Source organism: Pempheris klunzingeri, chromosome 17 (genome assembly GCF_042242105.1).
Source record: "Pempheris klunzingeri isolate RE-2024b chromosome 17, fPemKlu1.hap1, whole genome shotgun sequence".
Taxonomy (NCBI): Eukaryota; Metazoa; Chordata; class Actinopteri; order Acropomatiformes; family Pempheridae; genus Pempheris; species Pempheris klunzingeri.
In genome coordinates, this window is record NC_092028.1 from 12,999,364 (window position 1) to 13,025,665 (window position 26,302).

The 26,302-nt window shown below is 41.5% G+C and overlaps 1 protein-coding gene across 1 annotated transcript in view; it reads right to left on the minus strand.

Annotated features, from left to right (window-relative positions):
* The window catches only part of cacna1ha (calcium channel, voltage-dependent, T type, alpha 1H subunit a), a 104,404-nt gene that overhangs the window by 19,738 nt on the left and 58,364 nt on the right, over nucleotides 1-26,302 (minus strand). The window contains exons 5-18 of the mRNA XM_070848702.1: nucleotides 24,464-24,623; nucleotides 21,166-21,490; nucleotides 17,631-17,723; nucleotides 16,072-16,310; nucleotides 14,959-15,494; nucleotides 12,238-12,401; nucleotides 11,853-12,047; nucleotides 6,382-6,533; nucleotides 5,606-5,791; nucleotides 5,395-5,512; nucleotides 3,845-4,000; nucleotides 3,112-3,199; nucleotides 2,704-2,987; nucleotides 885-1,244 (exon numbers count right to left, since the gene is read on the minus strand). Of these exons, the coding sequence (XP_070704803.1) occupies nucleotides 885-1,244; nucleotides 2,704-2,987; nucleotides 3,112-3,199; nucleotides 3,845-4,000; nucleotides 5,395-5,512; nucleotides 5,606-5,791; nucleotides 6,382-6,533; nucleotides 11,853-12,047; nucleotides 12,238-12,401; nucleotides 14,959-15,494; nucleotides 16,072-16,310; nucleotides 17,631-17,723; nucleotides 21,166-21,490; nucleotides 24,464-24,623 (3,056 nt within the window). The remainder of the gene's footprint in view (nucleotides 1-884; nucleotides 1,245-2,703; nucleotides 2,988-3,111; nucleotides 3,200-3,844; nucleotides 4,001-5,394; nucleotides 5,513-5,605; nucleotides 5,792-6,381; nucleotides 6,534-11,852; nucleotides 12,048-12,237; nucleotides 12,402-14,958; nucleotides 15,495-16,071; nucleotides 16,311-17,630; nucleotides 17,724-21,165; nucleotides 21,491-24,463; nucleotides 24,624-26,302) is intronic.

The window sequence follows — 26,302 nt, forward strand, 5'->3', positions numbered from 1 at the left end:
TCAGACTCTGCTTATTTGGCAGAGTGCCGCTTGTGAGAGTGTGTGTGCATCTGGGTGTGTCATTCCGGGTGTGTGTGTGTGTGTGTGCAAGTGTGAGTGTAAACTGGATGAAAAGAGCCTGCTGCTCAGATATGCTAGGAGCTGAAAGTCATAATCCCTGACATAGACACACACAGAGAACCGCATGCACATACACGTCTCATCCGGGACATCGCTGGCCTGTCACATGAGCACACTGATGCATATTCTGGCACACCCCCCCCTACACGCATACAGCGGTAGAGGAATCCGTTTTAAGCCTCCCGTATTCAGTGAGCCCAGGGAAAGGCCTTTTGTTTCAGTGGATTTCACGGCTTTGTAAACTCAATTTGGAGCCAATATAACCATCAACAGTGTCGCAACAGAGGTCATCCAAAACCATCGGGGAGTGCACCCTGCTCCAGATCACACACACACGTACACACACAAATGTACAACCGCACTGACTACAAACACAAGGTGTTTTGTAACCACTGAGAAAACAATTACTGCCCAAGCCAATCAATTACAGCATGTCAATTAGTGTCTCCTGAGGGTGAACACAGAACACACACACACACACACACACACACTACAGTATGTCAAAGTAAGAGAGAGACAAAGGGCAAAGAAGATAAAAACTCTTAGAATTTCCACAAGAGAGCAAAACTGCAGAGGTTCAACTGTCACCAGGCCTATAAATAAGTATAATTCCAATTTTCTTGTATGTGATTCTGCAACAAGCTATAAGAAATAAATGACGATGATACAATCTGGGATGATATCGTGCTTAAGACCTTTATAAACTGCTCAAAGACCTCGCTCTAGATGTGTTACTTTGAAAGCTATGACTCATGATAACTTACGTCATCATCCAAGTCGTCCTCAGGTGAGGAGTCGTCCTTGGGGTCAGAGTTCATGTTGGGGTCGTAGGTCAGGGCCCTTCCATTACAGTCACCATACTCCGCTATAATGGAAGGGCTGAGAGTGGACGCCTGCAGGAGCTCCAAGCACTCCGGCCGTAGTCTGTTGTTACCTTCAGCCTCCCCCTTGTCCTCCCCGCTGTCCTCCTCCTCTCCTCCCTCCCCAGACAACAGGCTCTCCCTCTCACCGCTGGTGTCTCGCCTTTTGAGGCTCGGCGCTCTTCCCAAGCTGTTCCAGCTGGAGCGACGGCTTCCCCATGAGCGGGGAGGGAGAGGAGAGCGCCGGCCGGGACTTGAGAGGCACTGGAGAGAAGGGAGGAACATTGGGTGTTTCTATGAATGTGTGTATAAAAGACTGAGGGTAGTTTCAAAAGTGCTACCTGGCCATTTTGGAAGAAAAAAGTCATTATACATAATGTCATGTTACTTCAAGTGAGGCTTCAAGTAGCCCTAACTTTGCGGCCCATTCTGCAGCTGTCAGTCTCTTTGAATCAGAAACAAAGGGCTTCTTTCTTGAGATATTTTCCACAGGGGCTCTACATTGTTCAGTGAGACATTAAATGCAGACAATGGCACCCATATAAGATTAAATGCCCACGGCATACTTTTTACACAAAGTATTGATGTATACGTCCACATAAATAAAGAATGTGCTGCACTAAAATGTTTATAGAGGTTGCAACTTAAATAGACGAGGCCAAAGAGAGACGTACCACACAAAAACTCATTTCAAGGCACCACAACACACTGGAAGCCATGCCAAATGTAGTGACTGCTTAACACTCGTTGTGTCCATTGCAGTGTGTGAAAATTCATTCTCAGTACCGAGGAATGACTTCACTGAAGTCTCAGCTTGGAGATTTTTAGTGGGTGAAGTTTTATTTTCTGGTAAGGTTATAGTGTGTGGACAGAGAGCGATTTTTTTTTTTTTTTATCAAAGCACAGATTGGTCTTCTTGTCATATAATGATAGTGGCATTTTATCCCTGTAACAGTAGATATTTGCAGCAATGTTTAAAGTAATAAAAAACGACTTGGGAGTTTTGTGCACTAAGGAGCCTCTAAAATCTGAAATATAAGATAATAGGTGTTTTGTTGTTACTTGTAACATTTCTCGGTCCTCTGAGCAGAGTTGGAAGAATTAGGACATCCTTCACGGTAGTGGATCTGATTGAAGCAAATCTAAAGCCTGTGATTAATCCCAGTTTTACCTCATGAGAATTGAATCATTGGTTCTTCAGGCCCTCTGTGGTCCTCTATTTTGGACCTTTGGGTTTGTATACATAAAGTTTGTAACATAGTTCTGTCTCTTGAGAGTAGACAGTAGGTTAGAGGTTATATACTGTACATGCTTTGTGTTTGCACATGTTATTCTAGTCTAGTAAAGGGCATTTTTTCAGTTTGGTGGCAGCTTTATGGGGTGTGAATATATGTTACATAGTATATGTGTTGTTTTGAATCAGTTATAAGGGAACAGGATGTCTAAAGCTTCCAATTCCTGAAAAAGTATGGAGGTATGTGATCATGTAACTTTTTAGGTACATTTAGGTATTAGGATGTGTGTGTCTTCAGTGCAAGGGGTCGGTATCTAATAAATATAGTTCATTTTTGTGATGTCACACTTATTAAACTTTACATATCACATTATTCCATTAGACAATATACTGTTCATGACGTCTCCATTTTTGAATGACTAAATGCTGGTTTGTGAATGGACTGCCTTTGGGGTCAATTCTTTCCATTAAGTGTTTGATGTAACTCACCAGAGAATGCTGGTCATAGGCTAAGGGGTCCATGGAGGTGGAGCTTCCCCGGCGAGACTCTGTATGACCACTTCCTGCCTCGGAAAGCCCCAGTCCGACCTCGCCATATTGAGGAACCATCTCTCTGTATGTGAGCTCCTCTCCAAGGATAGACTCGGGTCCCAGAGAGCTCTTAGGGGTGGGCATGGGTGTGGCGGCCGTGCGCATGATTATGGGAGGTGCCATTGAGCCGCGAGGGTCAACATGACCGTTGGCTGTCATCATCAGAGAGTACATTTTTAGCTCTGTGGGGGAGGGATCATTACTATCATCATCATTTATTCATTTATCATACAGTTTGTAATTAGTCAGTCATGACAACGGGAAGAGCAGGAAGAAAAACAGTCCAATCTCTGTCCTTAAACCTACCAGTGTCTCTGAGCTGTTCTACCTTCTCATCCTCCTCAAAGTTGTCTGATTTCTTCTCATCATCTGACTCCGACCGATTAGCATCACCCTACAACACGCACAAACAAAGAATTTATCATCATGGAGAAGATTACAAGTGCAACATTTTTAAATCATGGCACTGAGCGAAAGCACACTGAAGTCTGCTGCATTCGGTGCTCAGGCGATATTTTGGTGATTCACCGTGCTCCTGGGGCAAACATTATAACAGCGCTGTATGATGGAGAATTGGTGATCTGAAATTATTAGTGGGTGTGTTAGGGAGTGGTTATAATCTTCATTCCCCATCCCCTTTAAAAGCAGTGCTACCCCGCATGATGTGACAGGCTGGTAATTGAAAGTCTGAACTTATGGCCTTCAGGTGGCTCCTTCGGGGGTTAATTAACAGCAAGAGATACAGCATTCACACAGTTATGAATGTGAGATGCTTATTAAGAATTACACATTAATCTTTACTCTCTTCCCCTGGTATTAGTGCCTTAACCGTAATAAACTAACTTTTCTGTACAATTACATATGACTGATCAAGGCACCAAAATGAGTATATACCAAAAAAAAGTAAAAATAGGAGAATTAAAGAAGTGTTCTTTCATTTACACTTTTTACTTCAAATTTGCATACTGAAAAATAAGTGTTTCATTTAATCAAAAACCACAGGATTAAAATATCATATGAAAAAAACACCACAGTTCACCTCGGCCTGGAAGCCCTCAACCAAGATGGCCACGAGTAAATTGAAGAGCACATAGTTGCCGAATGTCATGAGAGCAACGAAGTAGAGAGCCGCCCATGGAGAGGTCGAAGCCATGCCGTTATACAACACCACATTCCAGTCCTCCTGGGTAAGAATCTATATAGGGAATGACACACAGACAGAGATTTAGGCATGAATAAGGAAGGAGAGGAGGGAGAAGAGATGGATGGAGACAAAAATAGTCAGGGAAATGGAGAATGTCCCGGTTTAGAGATGCATAAATTAAAGAAACAAGAAAACAGTAAGGATCGATGGGCATGAAGACATGGAGGAAAGGAAAAGGCACAATGAAGAGAGGGGAAGGGACGCAGATGGATAGGCAGGGCAAGAAATAGAACCGCATAAGATATATATAATATTAGCCTACACAGCTCTCATGGGCTCTATATGCTTTATAAAACCCAGGTCTAAGCTACTTTTATTACCATCATGCCACAATATTTCAACTTCATAGATATGGGATTGCTATAAACTGACATGTAAAGTGTATGTGGGGGCGTGTGTATGTGTGTGTGTGTGTGCATGTGTGTGTGCATGTGCGTGCGTGTGCCTGTGTTTAAATCAACGTGAGTGATGACGGTATTTAAAACTAGGATGGCATTCATGATGCAGCATGAAAGCTCACTCCGTCTCTGCCCACTCAGTAAACACTGTGGCAGGAAGGCATTTCACTGTGCTGTCAGAGTTTGTGCACATATGAATGTGTTCGTAGATTTGTGCGCACCGGAGCTGCTCCGCGGAAAAACTATAGTAAGTGCATAGTGAGTGCCGCCTTCACATGACAGTCAGTTCTGGATAAAATGCGTTTTCAGCATCTTACTCCTACACATACACCAAAGTGAGACAGTCCACTGCATTCTGTGTTCTACCTTTCTGCTGACGCATCCGGTATAGAAAAGAGGACAATCTATCTGGAGCGATTGAACAATATCTCCACATAGGGAGAGCGAAAAATAGAAATAATAGTGAGAGAGGGCGTGCATAAGCAAAATTTCTCATTTCACAGCATTTGACTAACGAGCAGAACTTGGCACTTATTTTTTTGGCATTCTTACACACACACACACACACACACACACACACACACACACACACATAAGCAGTTTGACATTTTGATTTGGGGTAGCTCACATGGCCTCTGAAGGGATAAAAATATAGACACAAACACACACTGCCCAGTTTATCTTTCACAAGTGTACTTTAAAAAGGGCATAATGCCACAAGCTGCCATTGCTCATACTGCTCATAGATTTCCACTAACTTTCTTGTAAGACCAAGTAAGACGGGCGTGTTTGAGCTTTCGTTTTGAGGGGACAGTAACAAAACTGTTTTGCTGCAGAAAAGTTTTTGAGATGATACCTTCATGACTGCCAGCTATTGTTTATCTCTACAGGTTAACATACTGCAAGGTCAAATATGTCGGTAGCCAACGTACAAGAACATTTCCAGCGAACCCTGAAACACAGTAGCAGCGTAAATTGAAAACCAACCTGGAATACAGTGACGATGGCCCAAAGTAGAGAGTCAAAGTTCTTGCGGTCAGGGATGGTGTCTCCGTTCTCCGTCCGAAGACTGAATTTACAGCCAAACAGATGCATACCCAGTATACTGTAAAAAAAAAAACAAGAACATGCAGTCATCGTAATGTTAACGTATGCATTATGATGGATGCGTGCACGTGTGTGCTGTATGGGTGCAAACCTGAAAGTGAAGATGAAAAGCATCAGCAGCATGCAGAACGTGGCCACATTGTCCATGGTCTTCATCAGCACAACCAGTTGTCTCCTCAGGGCAGGCAGGAAGCGAACCAGCTTCAGAACCCGCAGCAGACGAAATGTTCGCAGGACCGACAACCCACCGTCTGCTTGGCCAATAATCTCCCACACGCTGAGGACCACAAACAACCAAAGTTGGAAGTTGTATTTGGTTACTTTGGTCTAAATTGACCCTGTATGTAAGCACAGATTCATAAAATCTATAAAAATGACACCATTACAATATCTTACACAAATTTCGCTTTGAAGAGATCCAGTTTGCATTTATCTGGAGTAATCGTGAAGGTGGCTCCTCTTCACTACCGCAAGTAACACAGCCACAAATATCAAGAGATCCAATGATACAATATGAGCTCTATTAAACTAAATGACAGCCACACAGTAAACCTCGACTCTAGACTGGATCAAGAATCTGCTGTGGCAGCAAGCAAAGCTGCGTCTCTGTGATCCATCATGATTGTGTCAATCTTAGCTATTGTAAAGATGGATGCAGCGGCAGTGAACCTGACACTCGAAACTGAATGACTGACAAGCTGGAGAAGAAAGAAGAACAGGGGTTGGCACTAAATCCAAGCTTAGCAGTTGTCTATTTTGTGAAATCTACTTTGATTGTAGCTGGTGGATTTATTGCCTTTGTCTTTTGTTTTTTGCTTTGAGTCACAGTATGAATAACAAAGATCAGGCTCCATGGTTTAATATTACCTGATGATAACAATGACGCTGTCGAATATGTTGTATGGGTTCCTGATGTATCCGAACAAGCCAAAGGCCAGCAGCATGAAGCCCATCTCCAGGACGAACATGCTGGTGAAAACGATGTTACTGATCTCTAACACATCAGTCAACTCCTCAGGCTGCGGGGGAGAGAGGAGGGAGACAAAGCAAGAGAAAAGAAAAGGGAGATGGAGCAAGAAAGCAAGAACGAGTTAGTTAACACCTCCACTCTATTATTCCAGAGTAGTAAAACTCCTTTGGTCTTAGTGCCCTGAGCTGAGGCATTATCAATCAAGTTTAGAGCTGCAGTCAGGCCCAATCAATCAAGTTTGACCAGCAGCACCGATCCATCACCTCTGATCTGCTCCGCTCACCTCACAGTGCAGTCGGTGATCCTGCAAGACGTGACTGAGGCCCTCTCATAAAGCATGCAGTAAAGTCTTTCATGCAATTTTGTGCTCTGGCAAACGCATTATGGGGCCACATGCTCAACTTTTATTTATAGAGATGGTTTGCTGGAGCTGCATCAGTGATCTAAATGTGCTGATTCAGATCAAAAGTAGTGACTCCGGTATAACCTATACTGTAGCTCGCTATACTGAGGCTCGCTATTTCAGGAGCCTCACTGTGCCACACCTGAGTTCATGTGGTGTGTTTATTGTTAGTATTAAATGGTCCATTGAATGGTGACTAATTAACTGATGCTTGTCTACAAGACTCACAAGACACAATTAAATTTTAATTAACCTATTATTCTAGTGATCTCTTTTAATAAACATGATGTGAGAACAAATGTATGTCTTTGTGGATGCTAAAATCTCATATCAACCTAACTACACGCTCTCTAATATGGCCCTGGTTCATGATTCAGTGCTGTTCAGGCTTTGCGCAGCATTCACAAATAATGAATAATTATGATCCCCAGAGGACTGAATCATTCTAAACCATAAATTCTTATACTCTGTAGTCAGTCTAGCAGTTTGCAAAGCCCTTTATCCCATGATCCAGAATTTTACTCTCATGTCACGCATGGCAGTCTCATTAAAACTAATTGTGTTTCTTTTCATGTGGGGATCAACAAGCAATAGGCCCATAGCCTATTTTGCATCCAGGCCCATGGTGTGTATAAACAGACAGACCATATTCAGAACTAATAAAAACACTGACAAGGTTAATATAGAAAATATCGGATGTCCTGCTTCTACCAGAGATGGGAGCTAACCTTCAGCTTGGGTTACTCTGCACTATCAGCATCCTGCAGAAACATCCAGTGTTGGTTTTGTTTGAGCTGTTGTTGGAAATTTCAGAATATGTTATGCATATAAATGTATTTGATGAAGCTGGAATCAAGGAGATAAATGAGGATTTCCATTTCACACAAGAAAATGATGTGAAAAGTCTAAGCATTCGCTGACTTATTCTGAAAGAAAAATAAATCATTCGTATTTCTCATTACAATTTCATGTGATATTTATAATGATTCCTCCAGGAAGGAGGATGAAACACAATATTTAATACAGCTACACAATTGTACACTTTGATTAAAAGCTCAGCTTTCACAAGCCACTGATGCTTCTGCTCAAGTACGACTGAAGATCATAATCATGATCACAGATAGAGGGCGCCAATAGTACACAGCACACTCATCATGTTTCTTACTGAATAGGTCATTGGTGGAGAACAAGCACATCTACTTAAGTACAGTGATTAAGCACATTGTCGTCTTTTCTGGAATATTCCCATTTTACACGTCTATTCCTTTTTTGAAGAAAATAATGGACTAGTGGAGTGAGCCCTCCACTTTACTTCTCCACATTTATGTGACAGAAATAGTTGCTTGTTAACTTTTTAAATAAAAAATTTCCCAAGCAAAACATATATATAAAATCAAATCCACCTCAACCAGCATTCAAGGAACTCTTACACGTTAATGATCCAGTCCGACAAGGGCCATTCTGCATAACAAGTACTTTTGATACTTTACTGCTAATACTTCTGTATCTTTGCTTGCATAACTTTTAGTAGTAATTTATTTTAGTGTGTTGCTACTTTTGCTCTGGTAAATGATGTGATGATGTGATGATGTGATGTTGTGATGTCATTCCTCTGCTGGAAAAGATACATTTTTAAAGTGGTTTTACTTTAAGGGTCCTGGATCTTCGCTGCAACGAGAAAATGATTGAGCGATTGAGACTTTTTGTATCTTTTTCAATTTCAAGGATATTTGAGCATTTGTTGTTGGCAAAATACATCCCGGTATGATTATTTGTATTGATAAGAGTTTCAATTTCATGCGATGATTGCTAAAGACAAAAAACTATTGGACAGTCTGAAACACAATCTGTCTAATCCATTATTGACTTTATCGACTGAGGGAAAAGGTGTGCCAATCCATTGACTGATTTCTCACACTACGGCACTAATTTGACAGCAGTTGTTTACTGCTAGGGCTGGTATAATCATGACCTCAATAGTGTCAATATGAGCTGGGTTGCTGTCTGTGGAGTAAACCCACAGTGCAGTGCAGGGTTGTATAATCTAAAGCACACAACATCTCTCTTTCTGTATCTTTACTATTTTCGGCTGAGTTAATTGGGACAGCTTGAAAGCCAAAGCAGAGACTCCTGTGCAAAAATGAAAGGGCATGGAAATAATGTCAGGGGACTGGATTGCAGCTTTTGGTGTCCAGCATGATGAGGAAGACAATGCCATATTTAAAAAAAAAAAAAAAACAGATGGACAGACAATAGAAGGACTAGCTGTTTGCTGTCCTGGCTGTTTGCTGAAATTGTCTCTCACTGACCAGCCAGCACATTAAACTTTAAAGGACTTCAGCAAAGCTTTAAAAGAGCTCTCAGCCAGCTATTCTATCTGAAGCAGGCGCAGTACTGGACTCACATATATTATTATTTAACACTGGACCAGTGGCATTTTCATTACCTTTGTGGCCCACTGCTTTCACGCCAGAGAAATGAAAGAGCGAATCATGGACTCGCGGGGCAATAATTTCCATACAATACAACATGGCAGCTTTTATGCCTGCTAGGATAACAAATGTATCTTTACCTGCTGCTTTCCAGTGTGTTTAGAGGGGAGCGCAGTGTGGCTGACATAGTAGGTTAAAACAATAAAATTAAAATACAGTAGAGTAGCTGAAGGGCTTAAAGCCAAGAGCTGAAGGTTTGTAGTACTAATAAACTCAATGAACTTGCATGGACCGAATAATGATACATCGATGTCTTCTCTGGTTTTGATGTTTGACTTAAAACAAAATTAACTCAGCACATTTAATTCTGGCTCCTTTTATGGCTGATGGCAGCAGCCTTACATTGTTTAAGTCTAGAGAAGCAGTTTCTGGCCAGACAGAAAAAGGTGGGTGGAGAAACAAAAAAAGAAGAAACATTCATCTCTCTATTAATAAATCCCATCAAGGTGCCCTTGAGTTGTCAGCTTTATCCCATGATGCACTTTATTTTACAGTAGCAGTTCTACATTGCCTTGATCAGAGTGGTTTCAAAATAATCAGAGGCTCTTAGCCATATGTCAATACGCTTTATGTAATCTAATATCGTCCCAAATGAGCATTCTGAACTGTTGCTTTAGAAGTTGCTTGCCATCATTATGTCTGACAGACCGGGCGATCAATCAAAATTAAATACTGTGTCAGCGCCCGTAAGCAGACATTTTGCATGTTTGGGCATTCCAGCACTCTGCATATGACCTTGCCCTTAGTAATATGAGGAACATAAGCACAAAAGAGACATACACACACCCACACTCACCCGAACACACTCGCACACAAACGCAGCTTCTCTGACAGAACAGGGTAGAGGATCAGCCTCGACACCGACATGAATAAAAACAATCCTCAAAAACACCGAATGTAATAATGTGGAACGAATCGCTAAGTATATTTTAGCATTAAATACACATTTAGAAACGGGGACGTGATGTATACACCTTCAACAAAATGAGCATGGAGCTCAAACACACACTCAGACCGAGGTATTAAAGGTATTTACTGTGTGATGTTGAACTCTGCTCTTACTCTGACTGGTTTAGCACACATTTATGGTTAAGTAAGTAGCAAAGTTACCTGTCAGATCTTTCCACTGTGCATAACACACTATTACCTCAGAGCTGACCTATATTGTTCATTTCTTTGTCTGTGTGCTTTTAAACTTAAAGAAACGCTCAGCTTGCAGGCAAATCTGATTTTGCTGTCAAATATAATCTTAAAGGATTTACAGTCTTTGTTGTTATTTGTAAGTGATCAAGCAGCTTTTCTGTCAGTCATTGTCAAACCACCTGCATGTTTTTCTTAAGGAACAACACGTGGCCACATTTCAGAACCCTGAGTCACATTTTGAGGTTGCAGTCAAGGCCAACTAATGATAAACTAAATGTAACATCAGTTTGTTCCAGTAATGTTTGTGATCTGGTTTAGAATCTGATTTGCTAAAGCATTTATCTGAAATTTTCACAAATCAGTGCACATGTGGGCTTTTACTGCAATGCACATTTGATAATAGCAATCTATTTCCAATCTGGAATTAGTCTAAATATAGCCAAAACAAGCATCCATCATCTCCCTCGTTCTCTAAATCCCCCTCTCTCTCTCTCTTATTCTCGTCCTCTCTCTATCTCTGTCTCTACACACCGTCTACACGATGCCACCTACATTCACTTTCCTCTTCACAAACACATATACACTCATAGTCTCATCAAGTTTGGCGAGGTGTCACATAAGGGGGATGATGAGTACTGAGGGTAGGAGAAACTCTTACATAACACTGCAGTCTGTGTGTGTATGTGTGTGTTATTGGCCCAATAAGGCCATGGCTCTCCCAGTCGCTCCTCATGTTTATACCGCAAAGATAGAAACACACACACACACACACACACACTCATCCCCTAGAGAGGGAATTAGAGGAGAGGGAGGCAAGGAGAGCTGAAGAAGGGGAAGGAGGGAATGGACCGTGTGCATGCACAAGAATCTTCTCTTTAGGTTTTTTCTCCATTTGCTGTATTGGAAATGAAAAGGGTGTGTGCATGTATGTGCATATGTAATATGCTTACTTGGGTGTAAAAACTCTGTAGATGAATGTGTCTGTGCGAGTGTGTGTCAGTGGAGCGAGGGGAGGGGGGGGGGCTGTACTATTAGGAGGACACTTCCCAGATGTTGGACACGCAGGGTAAACTAGAAACATAATCCTGGAGTGTGTGTGACAGTGCCTTGATGTGTATATGTGTGAGAGAAAGAGGGAGAGAGTGGGCACTGCTCCTCCACCTCTCTTTCCCTCACCCCTGTCCAGCCCGTCTCCTCCCCTCCTACACTCTCAACAGTTCTCATCAAGCTACAAGAGTCCCTATGAAGGTCAGCCATGGCCCTTTTAGTTTGGAGCCATTGATCTGAACTGCTCAGGGCTTTCATACGCCCTGCATCTCATTAAGCTTACCTGCTCGTGGTACTCTATCCCCATGCTGAGCGTATTGACCAGGATAGCGATCATGATCCCTCGGTTGAAGTATTTACTCTCCACAATCCTCTTTAGCTTTTCCCTGAAGCCTACCCAGGCCCGAACCACTCCATTTTTGTACTCCACGACCCCGCGCCGTCTGCAACGACCTCGTCCACCTCTCAGATCTCCCGCCTGAAGGAAAGATGGGGGAGTTTTTTTTAGTAATCACTCTAGTATATGTATGATCACTTCACTTTCACCAGCGCTGAGTTTTTATGGAGACATCATCACCACCGTCATTAATGCTAAATCACTGCTTGCGCAACCTTCGTCCTCACTGTTTACCGTCATCATTAGCGCACCCCCCCCCTTATATTCTGACCTGGGGGAAGTCGTGCAGCCCAGCCTCTGCCCTGCCTCCCTCCAGGTCTCCCAGTTCCAGCTCCAAGGTCTCCAGGCTGCGGGCACACAGAGGGCAGCTGAGCAGCTCCAAGAGCAAAGGGCTAGGCACCACGCCTGCCAGCTGGTACAGCAGCCGCTGGCGTCCTGAGGGGAAAAATGGGTGGAGATGGTCAGACATTGCAAAGGATGTCCTCATGCGCTGCTGTTGTCTAGCTTCACTGAGCAAGATCAGAAGTTCATTTTTCATCAGCTTGTCACCTGTTGCATCATTTTCCATTGTGACAATTTAATAATGGTTTCATATCTCAAAATCCAATATTATTTTTCAAATAATGCCATATACAGCAACCTCCACCAACAACGGACAGTGAGTACATAGCCTGAGAGGTGGAGAAACAGACCAAAACAAAGTCTGGAAACCATTCGCTGCAAAGCACTCTCTGCTGCTCGTTAAACTTAGCTGTGAGCGCCGGATAATTGAAGGTGACTCAGATGAGTTTATCAACATTTTTATCAACTTCTCTCCTCTCAATTCACTTATGCTGACTGGAGACTCAGAACTCAATATACAGAGAGATTTTAGTGAGAAAAAATATTAACAATATAAGTGCGAGGGACAAAAACGGGATCGTGAAAAAATAGGGGGACATGTCTCTCTCATCCTTGTGTGTGTGTGTGTGGTTGGTTTTGATTTTTATACCTGCTCTATGTTTGTGTAAGTGAAAGAAAGAACTGTATAATGCTATATTTATTTTGGTATAATGATAAAGCTGGAGGAATATAATATAAGCCTAATTTTGTATGCAGTGCTGATGGGATGTCCTGGTCCCAGTAATGAGTCAAAACAAGTAGTGTGCAGTCGTGCAGTGAGTACTGCAAGCTCACCCAGAGTTCTGCACGGGATCCTGGCTGATCCCAGCCACCCACCCTGTTCTCTGACTACACCCTCTTAATATCACTATGGAGGGAGTGCAAAGCACAGCTCAACATCAGCTCTTCAAAAACAGCTTCAACAGAACACTATGTAGTTTACAACACAATACCTCAAGCTATAAGAAAGGGTTGTGAGAGTTGTCATCATGTTTCATCGTCTTGTTTAATCTCTTGAATATCGCTGCTACAAATGCATTTCCACGTCTATTTATCTTGTGTTTTGACTCCAGCTCCTGACACATTGTTTACATTCTCACAAATTCCTCAAGCAAATTCCTTTTGAGGGACAAAATATTTGTCTCACAAAAAGCTTGTTCAAAGCCCACGTTACCTTACATTGCATTAGGTTAGATTAGATTACATTTATGCTAAAATTAGATTTGAGAGGGGCCAGGCTTGAAAGATATTCCCAAGAACACTGGTGCCCCGACAGTTTAAAGTGGCCACTGAAGCAAAAAAACAGCATCGCATTAGAAGTTTTAGCTGAGATTGAGTCATCTGACGAAGCTGAAAGCAAACATTCAGAAACTACGAATCCAGAAATGTCTGACTGGAGACAGCATTTGCTCATTTAATAAAGTTATAGCTTTCAGTCAGCGGTAGATCATTAACTTATCATCCATTACCATCAAATCAAAACATGTCAGTAGTAAAAGTGACGTGTTACATTCACTCTCCAAAGGAACCATATTGACTGTGTGCAGGTCCGAGGCGTATTGACCCATTAGTGGTGTTTTTAAACCTTTTTTTCAGCTCTCTCCCACATCACCGTCTTCTCTGCATTTATCACGTCACACAGCAACTCTTCACTCCAGTAAGGAACTAATTCATCTTTGTTTAATTATGTTTGGATTGCCAGCAGCCATTAGTGTGTAAATGTCTGTGTATGTGTGAGCTCGCTGGCACGTGTATCAAACTTCTTTTTGCTTTTATTTTGCAACCAACAGTCAAAAGTTGTGTCCTCTCTGTCTCTGTGCTCTGTCCTTTTCTCTCTCTGCCTTGACGCCGTCCCCCCAGCTAACCCTCCTTTATTTCTCCCTCTCCCTCCACTCTTTTCTCTCTATTGATCTAATATATTTTTCTTCGTCTTAGTCCCTCTGGATCTGAATCTTTCATACCTTATGCCTTTTGTCTTTCCCTCCGCTCTGGATATCTCTATTTGTGTTTACATTACTTCACACTGCCCACATTTCCTCCCCCTGCCACTCCCCACACACCATGTTGATTCCCTCAATCCTCCCCTTTATCCACCTCTCTGCACTGATGACTGTAACACTTGAGACATGGATTTCCTGTCAGGACTCTCTAAGTGCTGCTTGAGACACACACATACGCAGCAAATGTAGCTAGTGGCTATGTTAGGTCAAACTTGGGAAGAGGACAGAGGTATTTGCCCCCCCCCAAAAAAAGAAATGGAGATGAGAACATTGGAAATGACTGCGGTGACACAATCAAGAACAAAAGATAGTATAAGAAAAAGCAGGAAAACAAAAAAATATGAAGATTATGTTTCCACTGAGAAAATTAACAGGATAATTTACCCTTAAACATTGATGGCTAAAGGTGGTGGCTGCTTCCTTGAGCTGATTCAGGCTGCACTTGGTTGCCTAAATTGTGATTTCCTGGCTAGCAAAAAGGTGTCAATCACCAAACTCCGGACATTCAGAAACCTGGAGGCGATGTAACAAGCTCTACATCCATGTTTTTCTATCATCTATGGTTCTCAGATATCTGTATGTGAGTGTGTGCAGAGTGTGTGCCCTCTTACTGTGCTGTCCCATGAGCTGGTAGAGCTTGTTCAGTGTCTCTGCGTGCTCAGAAGCTGGGTGGTTTGGTGAGTGCTGCTCTGCGCTGGGCCCACGCCCATGCTGGGAGTGGGGGGGCGGCGTCTTACTGCTGTAACTGCAAACAAACGACGGCAGAATGGTCGGATAATTCATCCCCCCATTCAGTCGCCCGAGCAGTGCCCCCATGCCCTGGGCGACAGCGGACGGGCTGCTTCTGCCGCCGCCATTTCCATTTGTACTTCCTCTCCTCATAGGAAGGGTCTTCATCTCCAGCTCCTCCCCTCCTTCTCCGTCGATGTGCTCGGCGGTTGTCACGCTGATGGTGTGCTGCCCCCCATTGCTGAGGCGACAGTGCTGGTGCTGATGGTGTTGCAGAAGGTTATGGATCGGTCTCAACCACAACGCGCTACCCGGGCCTGAGCCTCCGCAGCCCCTGCTGGAACCGTGGCCGTGTCCATTACCCCCGCCGTTACTGCCTCCGCCACTGCCATTAGGATTCACCTTTTTACGCCTTTTACTGGTCAAAGGACAAGAGACATTAATTACTGACTGAAATGGACAGAGAATTATTACTATGTTTATAAAGAGTTGCTGTTTATTCTTCATGTTGAAATGTGCCTTGCAACAATTTTGGGGGCTGTGAGATGCAAAATTATCAAAGCACACGGACACAATTATTAAATGCTTGGAACAAAACACATTTTAGGTGCCCCAAATGACTCATACAGTGTCGCAAATAGACACACAAGGACCAGCCAAGACTATGAACTGCTGTGAAAGCTGTGATTAATTTAACCTGGGGAAAAGTGTGATTATAATTTTAGTAAAGGGAATTTTTCCAGACCGTCATCCTAATAATATCACAGACAATCTACAACCACAGATGAAATGATTCCAGTGCTGGTCCTAAACGTCTTTACAGCCCATCATAAAACAAATTACTCCCCCTTGGAGGATTACTGAATTGTAATACACAATGGTGCGTAGAGGGAATACCTAACCCTGTGCAGCCTTATGTAAAAACAAATATAGATTTAATTTCATGTCATCTATATTTGACACATAAAAAATTCACAATACCGCCCATATCTAACCTGTGCCATCCAGAGTATATCCTCTGCAGTCTGCGTGTTAACTTGCGATAAAGGTGGCTGATGTAGCGAAGCATCTCCTCATAGCACGAGCCTGGTTCGCTGTAACTGGCGAGCGTGGAGTCGTTGGACATGTAGCGAGCACGCTGCTCCCTCATCAGGGCGTTCTCCCTTTGCTTTGTCTCAGAGAACTGGGTGGCGATGACCACGAGGCACAAGTTGATCATGAAGAAAGAGCCCACCTGGTTGGGGAGTAAAAGAATAGAGTGATAAAACTACAGCGATGCAGCTTTGCAGTGATATACTGTAGGAGCAAAAACCTACTCTATAAAAGTGCTTTTGTAGAAAAGTGAAATCATTCACCTTGCTGTTAAAATAGAAAAACAACACTACTACGCTACTTCGTCAATATTTCAAGGAACAACTCATTGTTAACTTCATCCCTCCTCAAGTTGTTAAAAATGTAATAAAACACTGTGTTGACTAGAAGCTTTGTTAGGTTTTATGTATTATTAAGGTGCGTCCTGTTTGGTCAAACCCTGGGGCGATAAAACCGACATTACATAGAAATTGTGAAATGTAAATCATGCTCCAATGAGGTGGCCTTGGCAGGAAGTTACGCATATCTATCAAGTCTATAATGGAATGCCTATTTAACATCCCATTACTGCACCTTACTGAATGAGCAATAGGAAATTTGATGAGCGCTTTCTCTGTCTTTTTTTTCTCTTCTTTTCCCTGACATTCTCAGTTTTCTTAATTTTTTCCTCACTCGCTTTCTATATAAATCACTTTGTTTCCCTTTCAGCCCCTGTTCCTTTCTTCTCTCTCTCGGTCTCTCTCAATACAAAATAACTGCTTTTACATCAAACAATAGGCAGGCACAGAGCTCATACAGCATTGTAAAACATGGCCAAAGCTGCGATCTTTGAAAACCCACCACAGCAGCATCATAAGAGTGAAATTCTAAATGATAAAAGCTTTAGAGTTTTCCGAAGCAGACCTGAAATACAAGTACACAAAAATATCTTTCAGAGGCAAAACATTATACATATGCATATTTGTTCAGCATTCAAACCCAAACTCTGACTGTATAAAACTGTATTAAAGGGGAAGAATTAAAGAAGTGTGTTTCTGGTAGTAATCAAGTGAGTTATTTTTATTTCTCTTTTAATTTCTAGATCAGAGCATATAGAACAGTATGAGTAGTACATTTACATGTAATGGCATAAATTACTTTACCACTTTTCAACTAGACTCTACAGATGGCTGGTACTCCACCAAAAAAGCCAAGTTATTTTAGAAAACTACAGCAAGTCAGTGAGTCAGGATGACAGTGCTTTTGCTTGTTAAATGATGGAGTGGTTTTGTGGTTGGGTCAGTTTCAAACAAGACCCACATTGATCCACGTAGATCAGTGCCAGATATTTTGAAGCGTAGCTTTAATTTTTTTAATTCATTTTGCTGCTATTTTGGAGCTTGGTTCTTTAGTCCTAGCAACACATTTAAATATCAGGAACTGCTGTGAACAACAACAAAAACAAATACAAGGGTGTACTTACGATAATGAGCAGTATAAAATATATAAAATTGTAGAAGGAGTGAGCATCCATGACATAGTACATGATATCAACCCATCCTTCCAGTGTGATGACCTGGAGGTAGAGACAGAATGACAGAGAGAGAGAGAGGGGGAGAAAGGGAGACGTTGTGTTATAATGAAAGGAAAAGCAGAAAAACATTCCTTCATCGCTCAGCCCATTGCTTTTTCTACGAAAACATATGACAAACACAACCACACATTCGCGAAAACACAACGCTGTGCACACAGACCTAAAGTACACAGCAGTCAGATGCAGTTCATTTCCAATTCTGTTTTTAATGGCTATTCCTCAGAAGACAGTCTGTGGTGTCCCTGCAACTTCTTATGCATGTGCTTGTGTGTGTGTGTGTGTGTGTGTGTGTGTGTGTGTGTGTGTACGTGTGGGACTGACGCAGCTCTTTCATGTGGCCACTATGCTAATGAGCAGTTGAGATGCTGAGACCTGAAAACGGCGGCTTGGCTTGGCTCGGCTGAGCTGAGCCGAGAACACACACACACCTCACCATTTACACCTCAGCTGGCATGACACATTACAGCATGCCACAACATGCGTGACAATAGCATGAGCAAACATACACACGCCAACAGGCCCGTCCGTGCATGCATGGATGCCTCTGTAAAGAATCATACACAGACCTACAATTATACTGTTATGCCTACACACACACACACACACACTAATCCGCTCTCTAGTAAAATGCTCTCCTCGCACAAAATTCACAAAAGAGTAGAGGATTCTCATTTCTAAGCTAAAACACACCTGTGAAATGTGATCAGGGTGTATTTTTTATTCTATAGATTCTATAGATTTATTCTACAATCAACCAAACTATTAATATAGTAGTTAACAACTAAAAACCAAAGAAATCAAACAACCATCTAGCCAGACCATATAGGGTTTGACTTTTGGTTATTTAAAGCTACAGTGCAGGTTTTTGCATATAAATGAGAGTCTGTTACATTCAACCGGTGTCAAAGGAGTTCACAACATGCTGATCAAACCTATCAATGCCGGGTACATCTCTCTGTATTTCATAGTATACTGGTGTTTTTAATATTCATGTCTGTGGTGACATTCCTACAAGGGAAGTAGGGAGGGGCAAATGGGGATGGCCTCTTTGATATTAAACCTAAGAACAGACTGGTAATTTCAAATTTTACCACTTGGTATCACACGTAACTTAGCTGCTCTCGAGTGGAACATAGAAGCCTTAATGAACTTAGGAAGGAACAAGGAATTAGGCTCATAGGACGCATTTGGTGGGTTCATGAAGAAAAGTGTAAGTTAGCAGCCGGGGCCTGGTACGCAACAGGGCTACCATTGGTCGTCTGTCATGTGTACATGACTCAAGTCGAGTCGTTTATTAGTTTTGAGTTTTTTCCAGGTTTGTGTGATTACTCTTAATGCCAGAAATAGGAGACAACAGTTCTGCACTGCTGGTTTAAGGGAAGAGCGAAACAATAACCTGAACAAATCCATCCAAAGCATCAAGTCCTGTATTTCATGCAAATGAGAAACTTGTGGCACTGGGAGCACATTCTCGCTCCTCTCGTCATTCTTTATCTCTCCACTCTAGCTCTTCACGTGTCATCCTTTTCCCATGGCTCTTCTTTGCTTTCTCTCTTACATGTTCCACTCTTATTCTTATCTGTTTTTATCTCTTACAGTGTTTACAGAGATTAGTCTATTGCCTGTTTCTTAAACATCCTCCTCATCCTTGAGTGACATCCTCTCTTAAAATGAACTGATATAAAGTAGTATTGAATTCTAGTATGAGCCATCCAGTCAATAAGGAAAGAAAACAAGCAAACAAATAAATAGACTAGTATTAAATGATGTGAATGCCGAAGCAAGATGTTTCAAACTACCTTCTTTTGCTGGGTCTAAAACAATAACCCTAAACATACTTAACCACAAGTCTCATTTGCTTTTGACCATCTTATAACTGGCTACATTTCCAATCACCAAAATTGAAGATACCTCTGAAATCAACAAAGGAATCAACATGAGAAGCCGTCATGCTATATTTGGTTTACTGTAGGACCCAATCAAGCCACAGGATAGGTTGTACTGGGTACCCAATGTGACTTGTACTCTGCAGGAGTCAGACGGTAACCCTTGTGTTAACTCAGTTTGGAACCAAGGGCTAAAATGTTTTCAAAACCATGCTCTGAGATGTATAATTCATGATCTTTATATTTACAGACTCCGAGCGAATAACGCTGCAGACTGGGATAACAAGTAAAGCAAGTCATTTAACATTCAATGCGACCTTCTCCTTTTTTTCCCCAACATACTTTCAATCTTTCTCCCTTCCTTTATCTGTATCTCAACCACTTTTACTGTTTTGTCTCATTTTTGCTCCTGTTAAACTCACTGTGTCTTTTCCTGTTTCCATCATCATCTCAAAAACTGTTTCAATTATTCTGTTTTGGCAGGGGGATCGGGGAGTGTGCACATGAATGTGAATGTGACCACTTAATGCCTGTGTCATAATTAATTTAAAAATTATTCATTACCATTGTTCTGAAGCTCTGCTATGTTGTCATGTTATACCAATGCTCCTTATGTGTGTAGTACCCAGCGACTAAACCAAAACTAATGTGTACCGATTATCATTTGTATCTACCGCTTAAACACTGGCAGTTACAACAGATCTCACGGAGCACACATAGACACACACAAACAAATCTGTTTTTCTGTGTCTGTGTGCTGTTTGGTTTACAGTAATTGGAAGGTAAGATTATATTTGAAAAAGTCATGTTGTGCAAGACAAAGTCCACTAGACGGGGAAACAGATCTATCAGTGGTTGGTGGACAGATCTATTAGAAGGGCTGGAATTCATATTGCACCAGCACAGAGGCACTGGGATAGGGAAAAGCCTGTCATGGTCTCCTGGGAACTCGAATCAGCAAGTGGGAAAAGGAAAAATACATTTTCACAACCAGCAAAGGGAGAAGTATTGGTTTTCAGGCCCTGCTACATGCCCTCTGTTGGCCTGAGTGGAAGATCTTTTAAAATTATGACACTGAATTTCGACAGACCTGAAACTCATATTGTGTTGTTTTTTTTACTTGTGACTGATTTTGTGTATGCAAAAAACAGCATTTTAAATGGCTTGAGATCAGCTTGTCATCTCTGTCTAACTGGTAAAACCATCAATTTATAACAATGCATGCAACAGCAGCTAGTGTTTATACTCCTACATAGCACAATCTCTTTGATAGCTTTAGTTTTTAGAAACTCATCTCGCTTCCCACTGGGCTTAAAGTCCAATGGGGCCTCAATAAACCATGAAAAATCTTCACACTTTTAGCAAACTGCAAGCTTACAGTCTAGTCAGATACAATTTGTTCTGCTAAAATCATGCCATGCTTTCTATTGGAGGTAACCTATTTTGCACAACTGCACTGCTTTTCAGGCTGATGCTAATACCTCATACACAATAGTACATTCATCCTCATACAAATCTCAACATTTATTCCATCTTACCTGGAATATGGCTATCCAGGCGTAGCCGATATTGTCAAAGTTGACAGCTCCCTTGTGAGGGTTCAGGTCCCCGGGCCGACAAACGTTATAGTACTGGTTCCAGTTAACGCAGCCGTTAACACTGGCCCCACCCACTGCGAAGGCTGATCCAATCAGAGCTGAACTTTGGTGGGAAGCTGCCAGCGAGCACTCTGCCCCGCCCTCGGTGAGTGCCGGCACACTGTGGCAGCGCAGCATCCCGTTCTCGCGGGGAGCTGAGCAGATGAATGGGCTGTCCTCACCTTCCTCGGACATGTAGTAAGGACTTATGGACAAGTTGTACATTCTGGATGGAAAAAAATAACATAAACACAAAGTGTGCTGTTACAATTCAATAATTATAGATCCATTTAGCTTTTAATTTTCTCATGAGGTTTTTTTGTAGGTTCTCCATAGTCTGAGAAATTAGCAGTATACCGGAGATAACTGAAAACTGACTGATCCATTGCGAGAAAACCAGAACCAGTTTCCGTTCCAGTCATTTGCGATCAGAATTAGGACATGATTTATTGTAAGTCAGATACTGATTGGTAATCATTCAGGAATGGATTACTCATTGTCTAAAGGTTTGAAAAGTGCTGGTATAGAAAAGAGAAACACACAAATCCTCCCCTGAGCCTTAGTTACAACAGATCAAATAAAACGGTTTCTTTTAATTGTTCGTATTGTGTCATTCACCAATAAAAAAGATCATATTGTCCTTTATGCAGGAAACCTGGATTGTGGATAGTGGATATACAGTATCACATATCTTATTAAATAAAAGCGGAGTATGTTAAATACCGGAAGCTGTGGACAGTGTACCTGCTCACTTCTACCTTAGCTTTGAAGATACTACTTAGTTAAATGGCTGATTTTCTTTTGTCCTCACTGTGGCCAAAACTGCAGTTTGTTATTCTATAGGAGCTTGTAATTCCTGGAAAGAAATCTCTGACATCTAATCTTTTTATCGTAATCTTTCTTTCTTTTTTAATTTGTAGAGGGGAGTGCACAGTTATGCTTTGTCTCATTGTAGCCACTACATCCTCGTCCTCTCCACCTCTGTTTGTGCACTCACATGTAGGGTTTGCCAAATTAGGAACTGTCCCAAAGTGGGGAGTGGGAGTGGACTACCAAAATCTCCAACAATGAGTCTGCACTGGTGTTTACTGCTTGAGCTAGAAATGGAGGAAAAGAAAATCTCTCTCGCTACTTCTGCAAATATAATTTTGGTTAAGCCACAGCCGCCCTTTTCAGTCTTTGATGGTAAGTTTAGAGAAAAATCACACGTTGTCCCTTAATTTATTTGATTTGTACAAACAGTTTGCACACTTTAATTAAAAAGAGAATACATCATCGGTTTAATAGCACATGCCTATTACTTTGAGGACAATTTGCATTTAAAGTGAAATAGAAAGCAATAACTCCAAAACTGAGCAACCAAGGGATCTGTCAGTATCCATGGTGACAGCTGTCTCTGTTCATGGTGAGTGCATCACACAGTTTACCTGTTCATTTATACCCCCCCCCCCTTTAAAGTGGAGAACCCTCCACAACAGTGAGTGTGCCTTTATGCAGAGTGACATTCACTCTAGAAAAACTAGTAGGAAGGCACCAGTGCTGGAAAGGATCTTCCTCTTTGTCAGAGTGTCTACTGACTGACTGCCAATGTGTTCCAGCCATTTCTGTCCTTTTCCCCCTACTGCCGTTAGGTTTATTTCCTTCCTGAACACTCTCCAATGTTTGTCTGTCTGACTGTTGCCATTTCCTCTAGGAAATATCTGGGAGGCTGACTGTTGGAGGAAAAAAAAAACAATTAAAAGAAACTCTTATTTGAATCTAGTGTATGTAATCAAAATCATGTAGAGTACTTAAGCTTCCTCATGATTTCTACAACCACTAAGAAAGACAGAGCTAATGCATTACTGCTCAGTATAGTCTGGATTCATATTGTACTGGAGGTCAGACAACCATTTGTTCTGTGACGGCAGCCTTGGCTATGAAATATTAAGCTGCTGTTCTCTTTCTGTCTTTCTCGCTTACACACAAGAAGGATTCAGCAACATTAACTCTAGTACAATTTGTACCATTACATCAAAAACAGAATTAGTTCAAGGTTGTCATTTTAGGCTTTCTGAAGTTGTGGAGACTGAAGCTGTTTTTCTTTCTCTTTTGTATAATTTCAATCCCTGTAGCTAAAATTGGAGACTTTTTTCTGTGTTTGTCTTTTTTGCGGTGATAGTGGTTCTGTTGCTCCTCTCTTATATATAAATCTCAGCTTTTACAAGATAAAATAAATCTAGGAGAAAAGGTTTATTTAATAATTCCATATTGTTTGCAGTGTAGAAGATAAATACTTTTTTTCATTTTGCTGATTTAGTTTTCTTTGGGTTCAAAATCACCTACCACAAGCCCAATCAGACAATAGTTTAGTAATATGTTCAGGCTTTATATAAAACCATCTTAAGACACGAGAACCACATCATCTGCAAAAGGTTTTATTTCTTCATGTGGGAGTTTTAGAACTGGTGCATTGGGATGTGTAAACTATAGGCAAGTTAAGTGTGACAGATTAACATGTGGCTGAGACATGTGGAGACAACAGACTTATGGCATTCCGAATCTACACTTCACCCTCTCTCTCTTCCTGTCTTTGCTTCTCTGTGTATGTGTGTGAGGCCATATGGTGGTTTACAGCCTGGGGGCGCTATGCCGGTTGCTTACTCTAACAAGTTACATTTCTGTACTTATGCTACAGGCAGTAGCTGACTGTTACACTATATGACAACTCACCGCAAACTCTAACAAGAGAGACCAAAAAAGACAGAAGCAGAGAGAGAAAAGGGAAGGATGATGTGCAGAGCAGGAGAGAAGGAAAAGGACAGAAAGAAAGAAAGAAAGAAAGAAAGAAAGAAGGAAAGATGTTTGAGTTGAGTGAGTTGAAGCTTTCATGTGTGCATGCTGAAGGCAGTGCTGGTTACCATATGGATGAGGAGAACAGCATTTGCGAGGCAGAGAGGATGGTGGACTTTTTCTTTTTGGGGGAAATTAAAAATTGATTGGAAATTCTGAGTCAACTGATGGAGTTTGTGTTTTTCACTCATATATACGCAAGGAAAAAGAACTTGAATCACACCCGATTCTCACCAAAGTGCTTCTTCCTTCAAATCTGATTCGACCATGTTCTTGAAGAGTCAATCACCTGGGGCCACATGTGCTGCTTCCAACCCAGATAAAAGAAAGAAATGCGAATACTTTATCAGAAGGCCAAATTCCTTACGTTCTGATGTCCTCTCCCAGGAAGCAGCGGTTGCGCAGTAGCCCCGCCCACAACTGGACACCCACAATGCCGAAGATGAAAAAGACAAAGAAGCAGAGGAGAAGGACATTTCCCAGCATGGGCAGGGTGTCCAACAGCAGCGTCACCAAGATCCGCATACCTGCATAGTGGGACACGAGGGGTAAAGATGCCATCAGTAATGAGTATTTTCATTGTAATGTCTCACATGCTTAAGCATATAAAGTATGCGCATGCTTAATATTCACAAACATGATAGATAGTTGAGTTTTATGTGGTGCAGCAGCTATCTTTTAGTAGCCCTCTGGTTAACACTCTGACAACCTCTATTGATCTTGTGGGCTTGAAACACACAACTTCATCCCCACAGCCAATATAATTACAAGTGATGACGACGCTGAAAGTGACAGCTTGACGTTATTTCATCCTTTGGGACTTTAACTCACAGCTTCCCTGTGGCTTGTATTATCTAACCGCATGCATTCAGCATCCATCTCTAGTTGTCAGATGTGTTTAGCATCAGCAGAGTCAGGGATCTAGTCCCTAAAGTCCTCACAATGTGGACTGCCCTCTCTCACATACAGTATGTCAAGGCCTTGTCACATTGACCGTGCTTACAGTGTGGCAGTTCCATACACACTGCTACTTCTGGCAATGATATTTAAACTTAAATCTCCTCGAGCCTCTAAAATTTAATCTCCAGACTGTTTTTGCTGTGCCACTGCAGAAAAAAAGCTGTCCTTGAATCCATTATCATTTTGTGATAGGTGAAAAACAAAAACAAATGCTCTGTTTTGTTTGTGAGTTTTTCAGCTATCAGTACGGAGCTACACTAAGCTCTAATTAAATGTTGTGCCAGAAGCTTAATATTATCAAAGAGTTTTCCACTAATTCAGAGTGGAATTAAACTCATACAAATGTCCAGATGATTATCATTAATCATTCATGCCTGTTTGGAAGCACAGATGAGCAAAATGTATCTTATTTTTTCCTTCTTTTTATAAATTTTCTTTTCTAGTAGAAATAATAATAATCCTCTTGATGGATTATCAAAACAAGTTCACTACCTGTTAATACACTTTCTCCATTTTGTATCAACGACTAACTTCATGATATATTCTTTCATTAAATTGCATTTTTAAGTGGTGTGACAAACAATATTACAGTATATTTCGACAAAATCAGGACAAAATGATTAATATTTGAACCTCCTCCTCTTGTTTACAAATCTAGAAAGTTTCCTGACTTTCTGTATTTTTTGATGTTGTCCCTCTGTAAAGTAGTAATTGAATTGCGTGTTCATTGTTTTATTTGTGTTCATCTGCGTGTGCTTCTTTACAAACTCATTAGCAACAAAGTTGCTGTCCAGAACCTATTTTCTGCATGCTGGCATAACATGAACTCGTGGGATAGGGACAAAAAAAAGTCAAGTGCCTTCCTTAATGACTGACTGATCACAATTCAGCTGCAGATCTAGAGTTGCATGTGCTATGTGTTCTTTAGTGACATATGTGAGAGCCATGCAGGTCAGGGCCAATCCATCGAGAAAAAAAACCTCTAATGAGATGTGGTTGTGGCTTTGGGGTGGAATAGAAACCAGTATTGTTTCTGGTCAAACACCATGTTCATAATATCAAAGAAGTGTCCAGTTTAAATCATTGTCTGGTCACCAAGCTGTCTCATATTAATCTTATGTTCTGACTTCTTCTTTTAACATGTCTGCCCGTGTCTCACAAAATAGAGGTTATACAGAGGAGAGAAATCCATACACTTAGACTTATACTCTATAGACACTAGAGTAATGCTGTCTATTTTGTATAC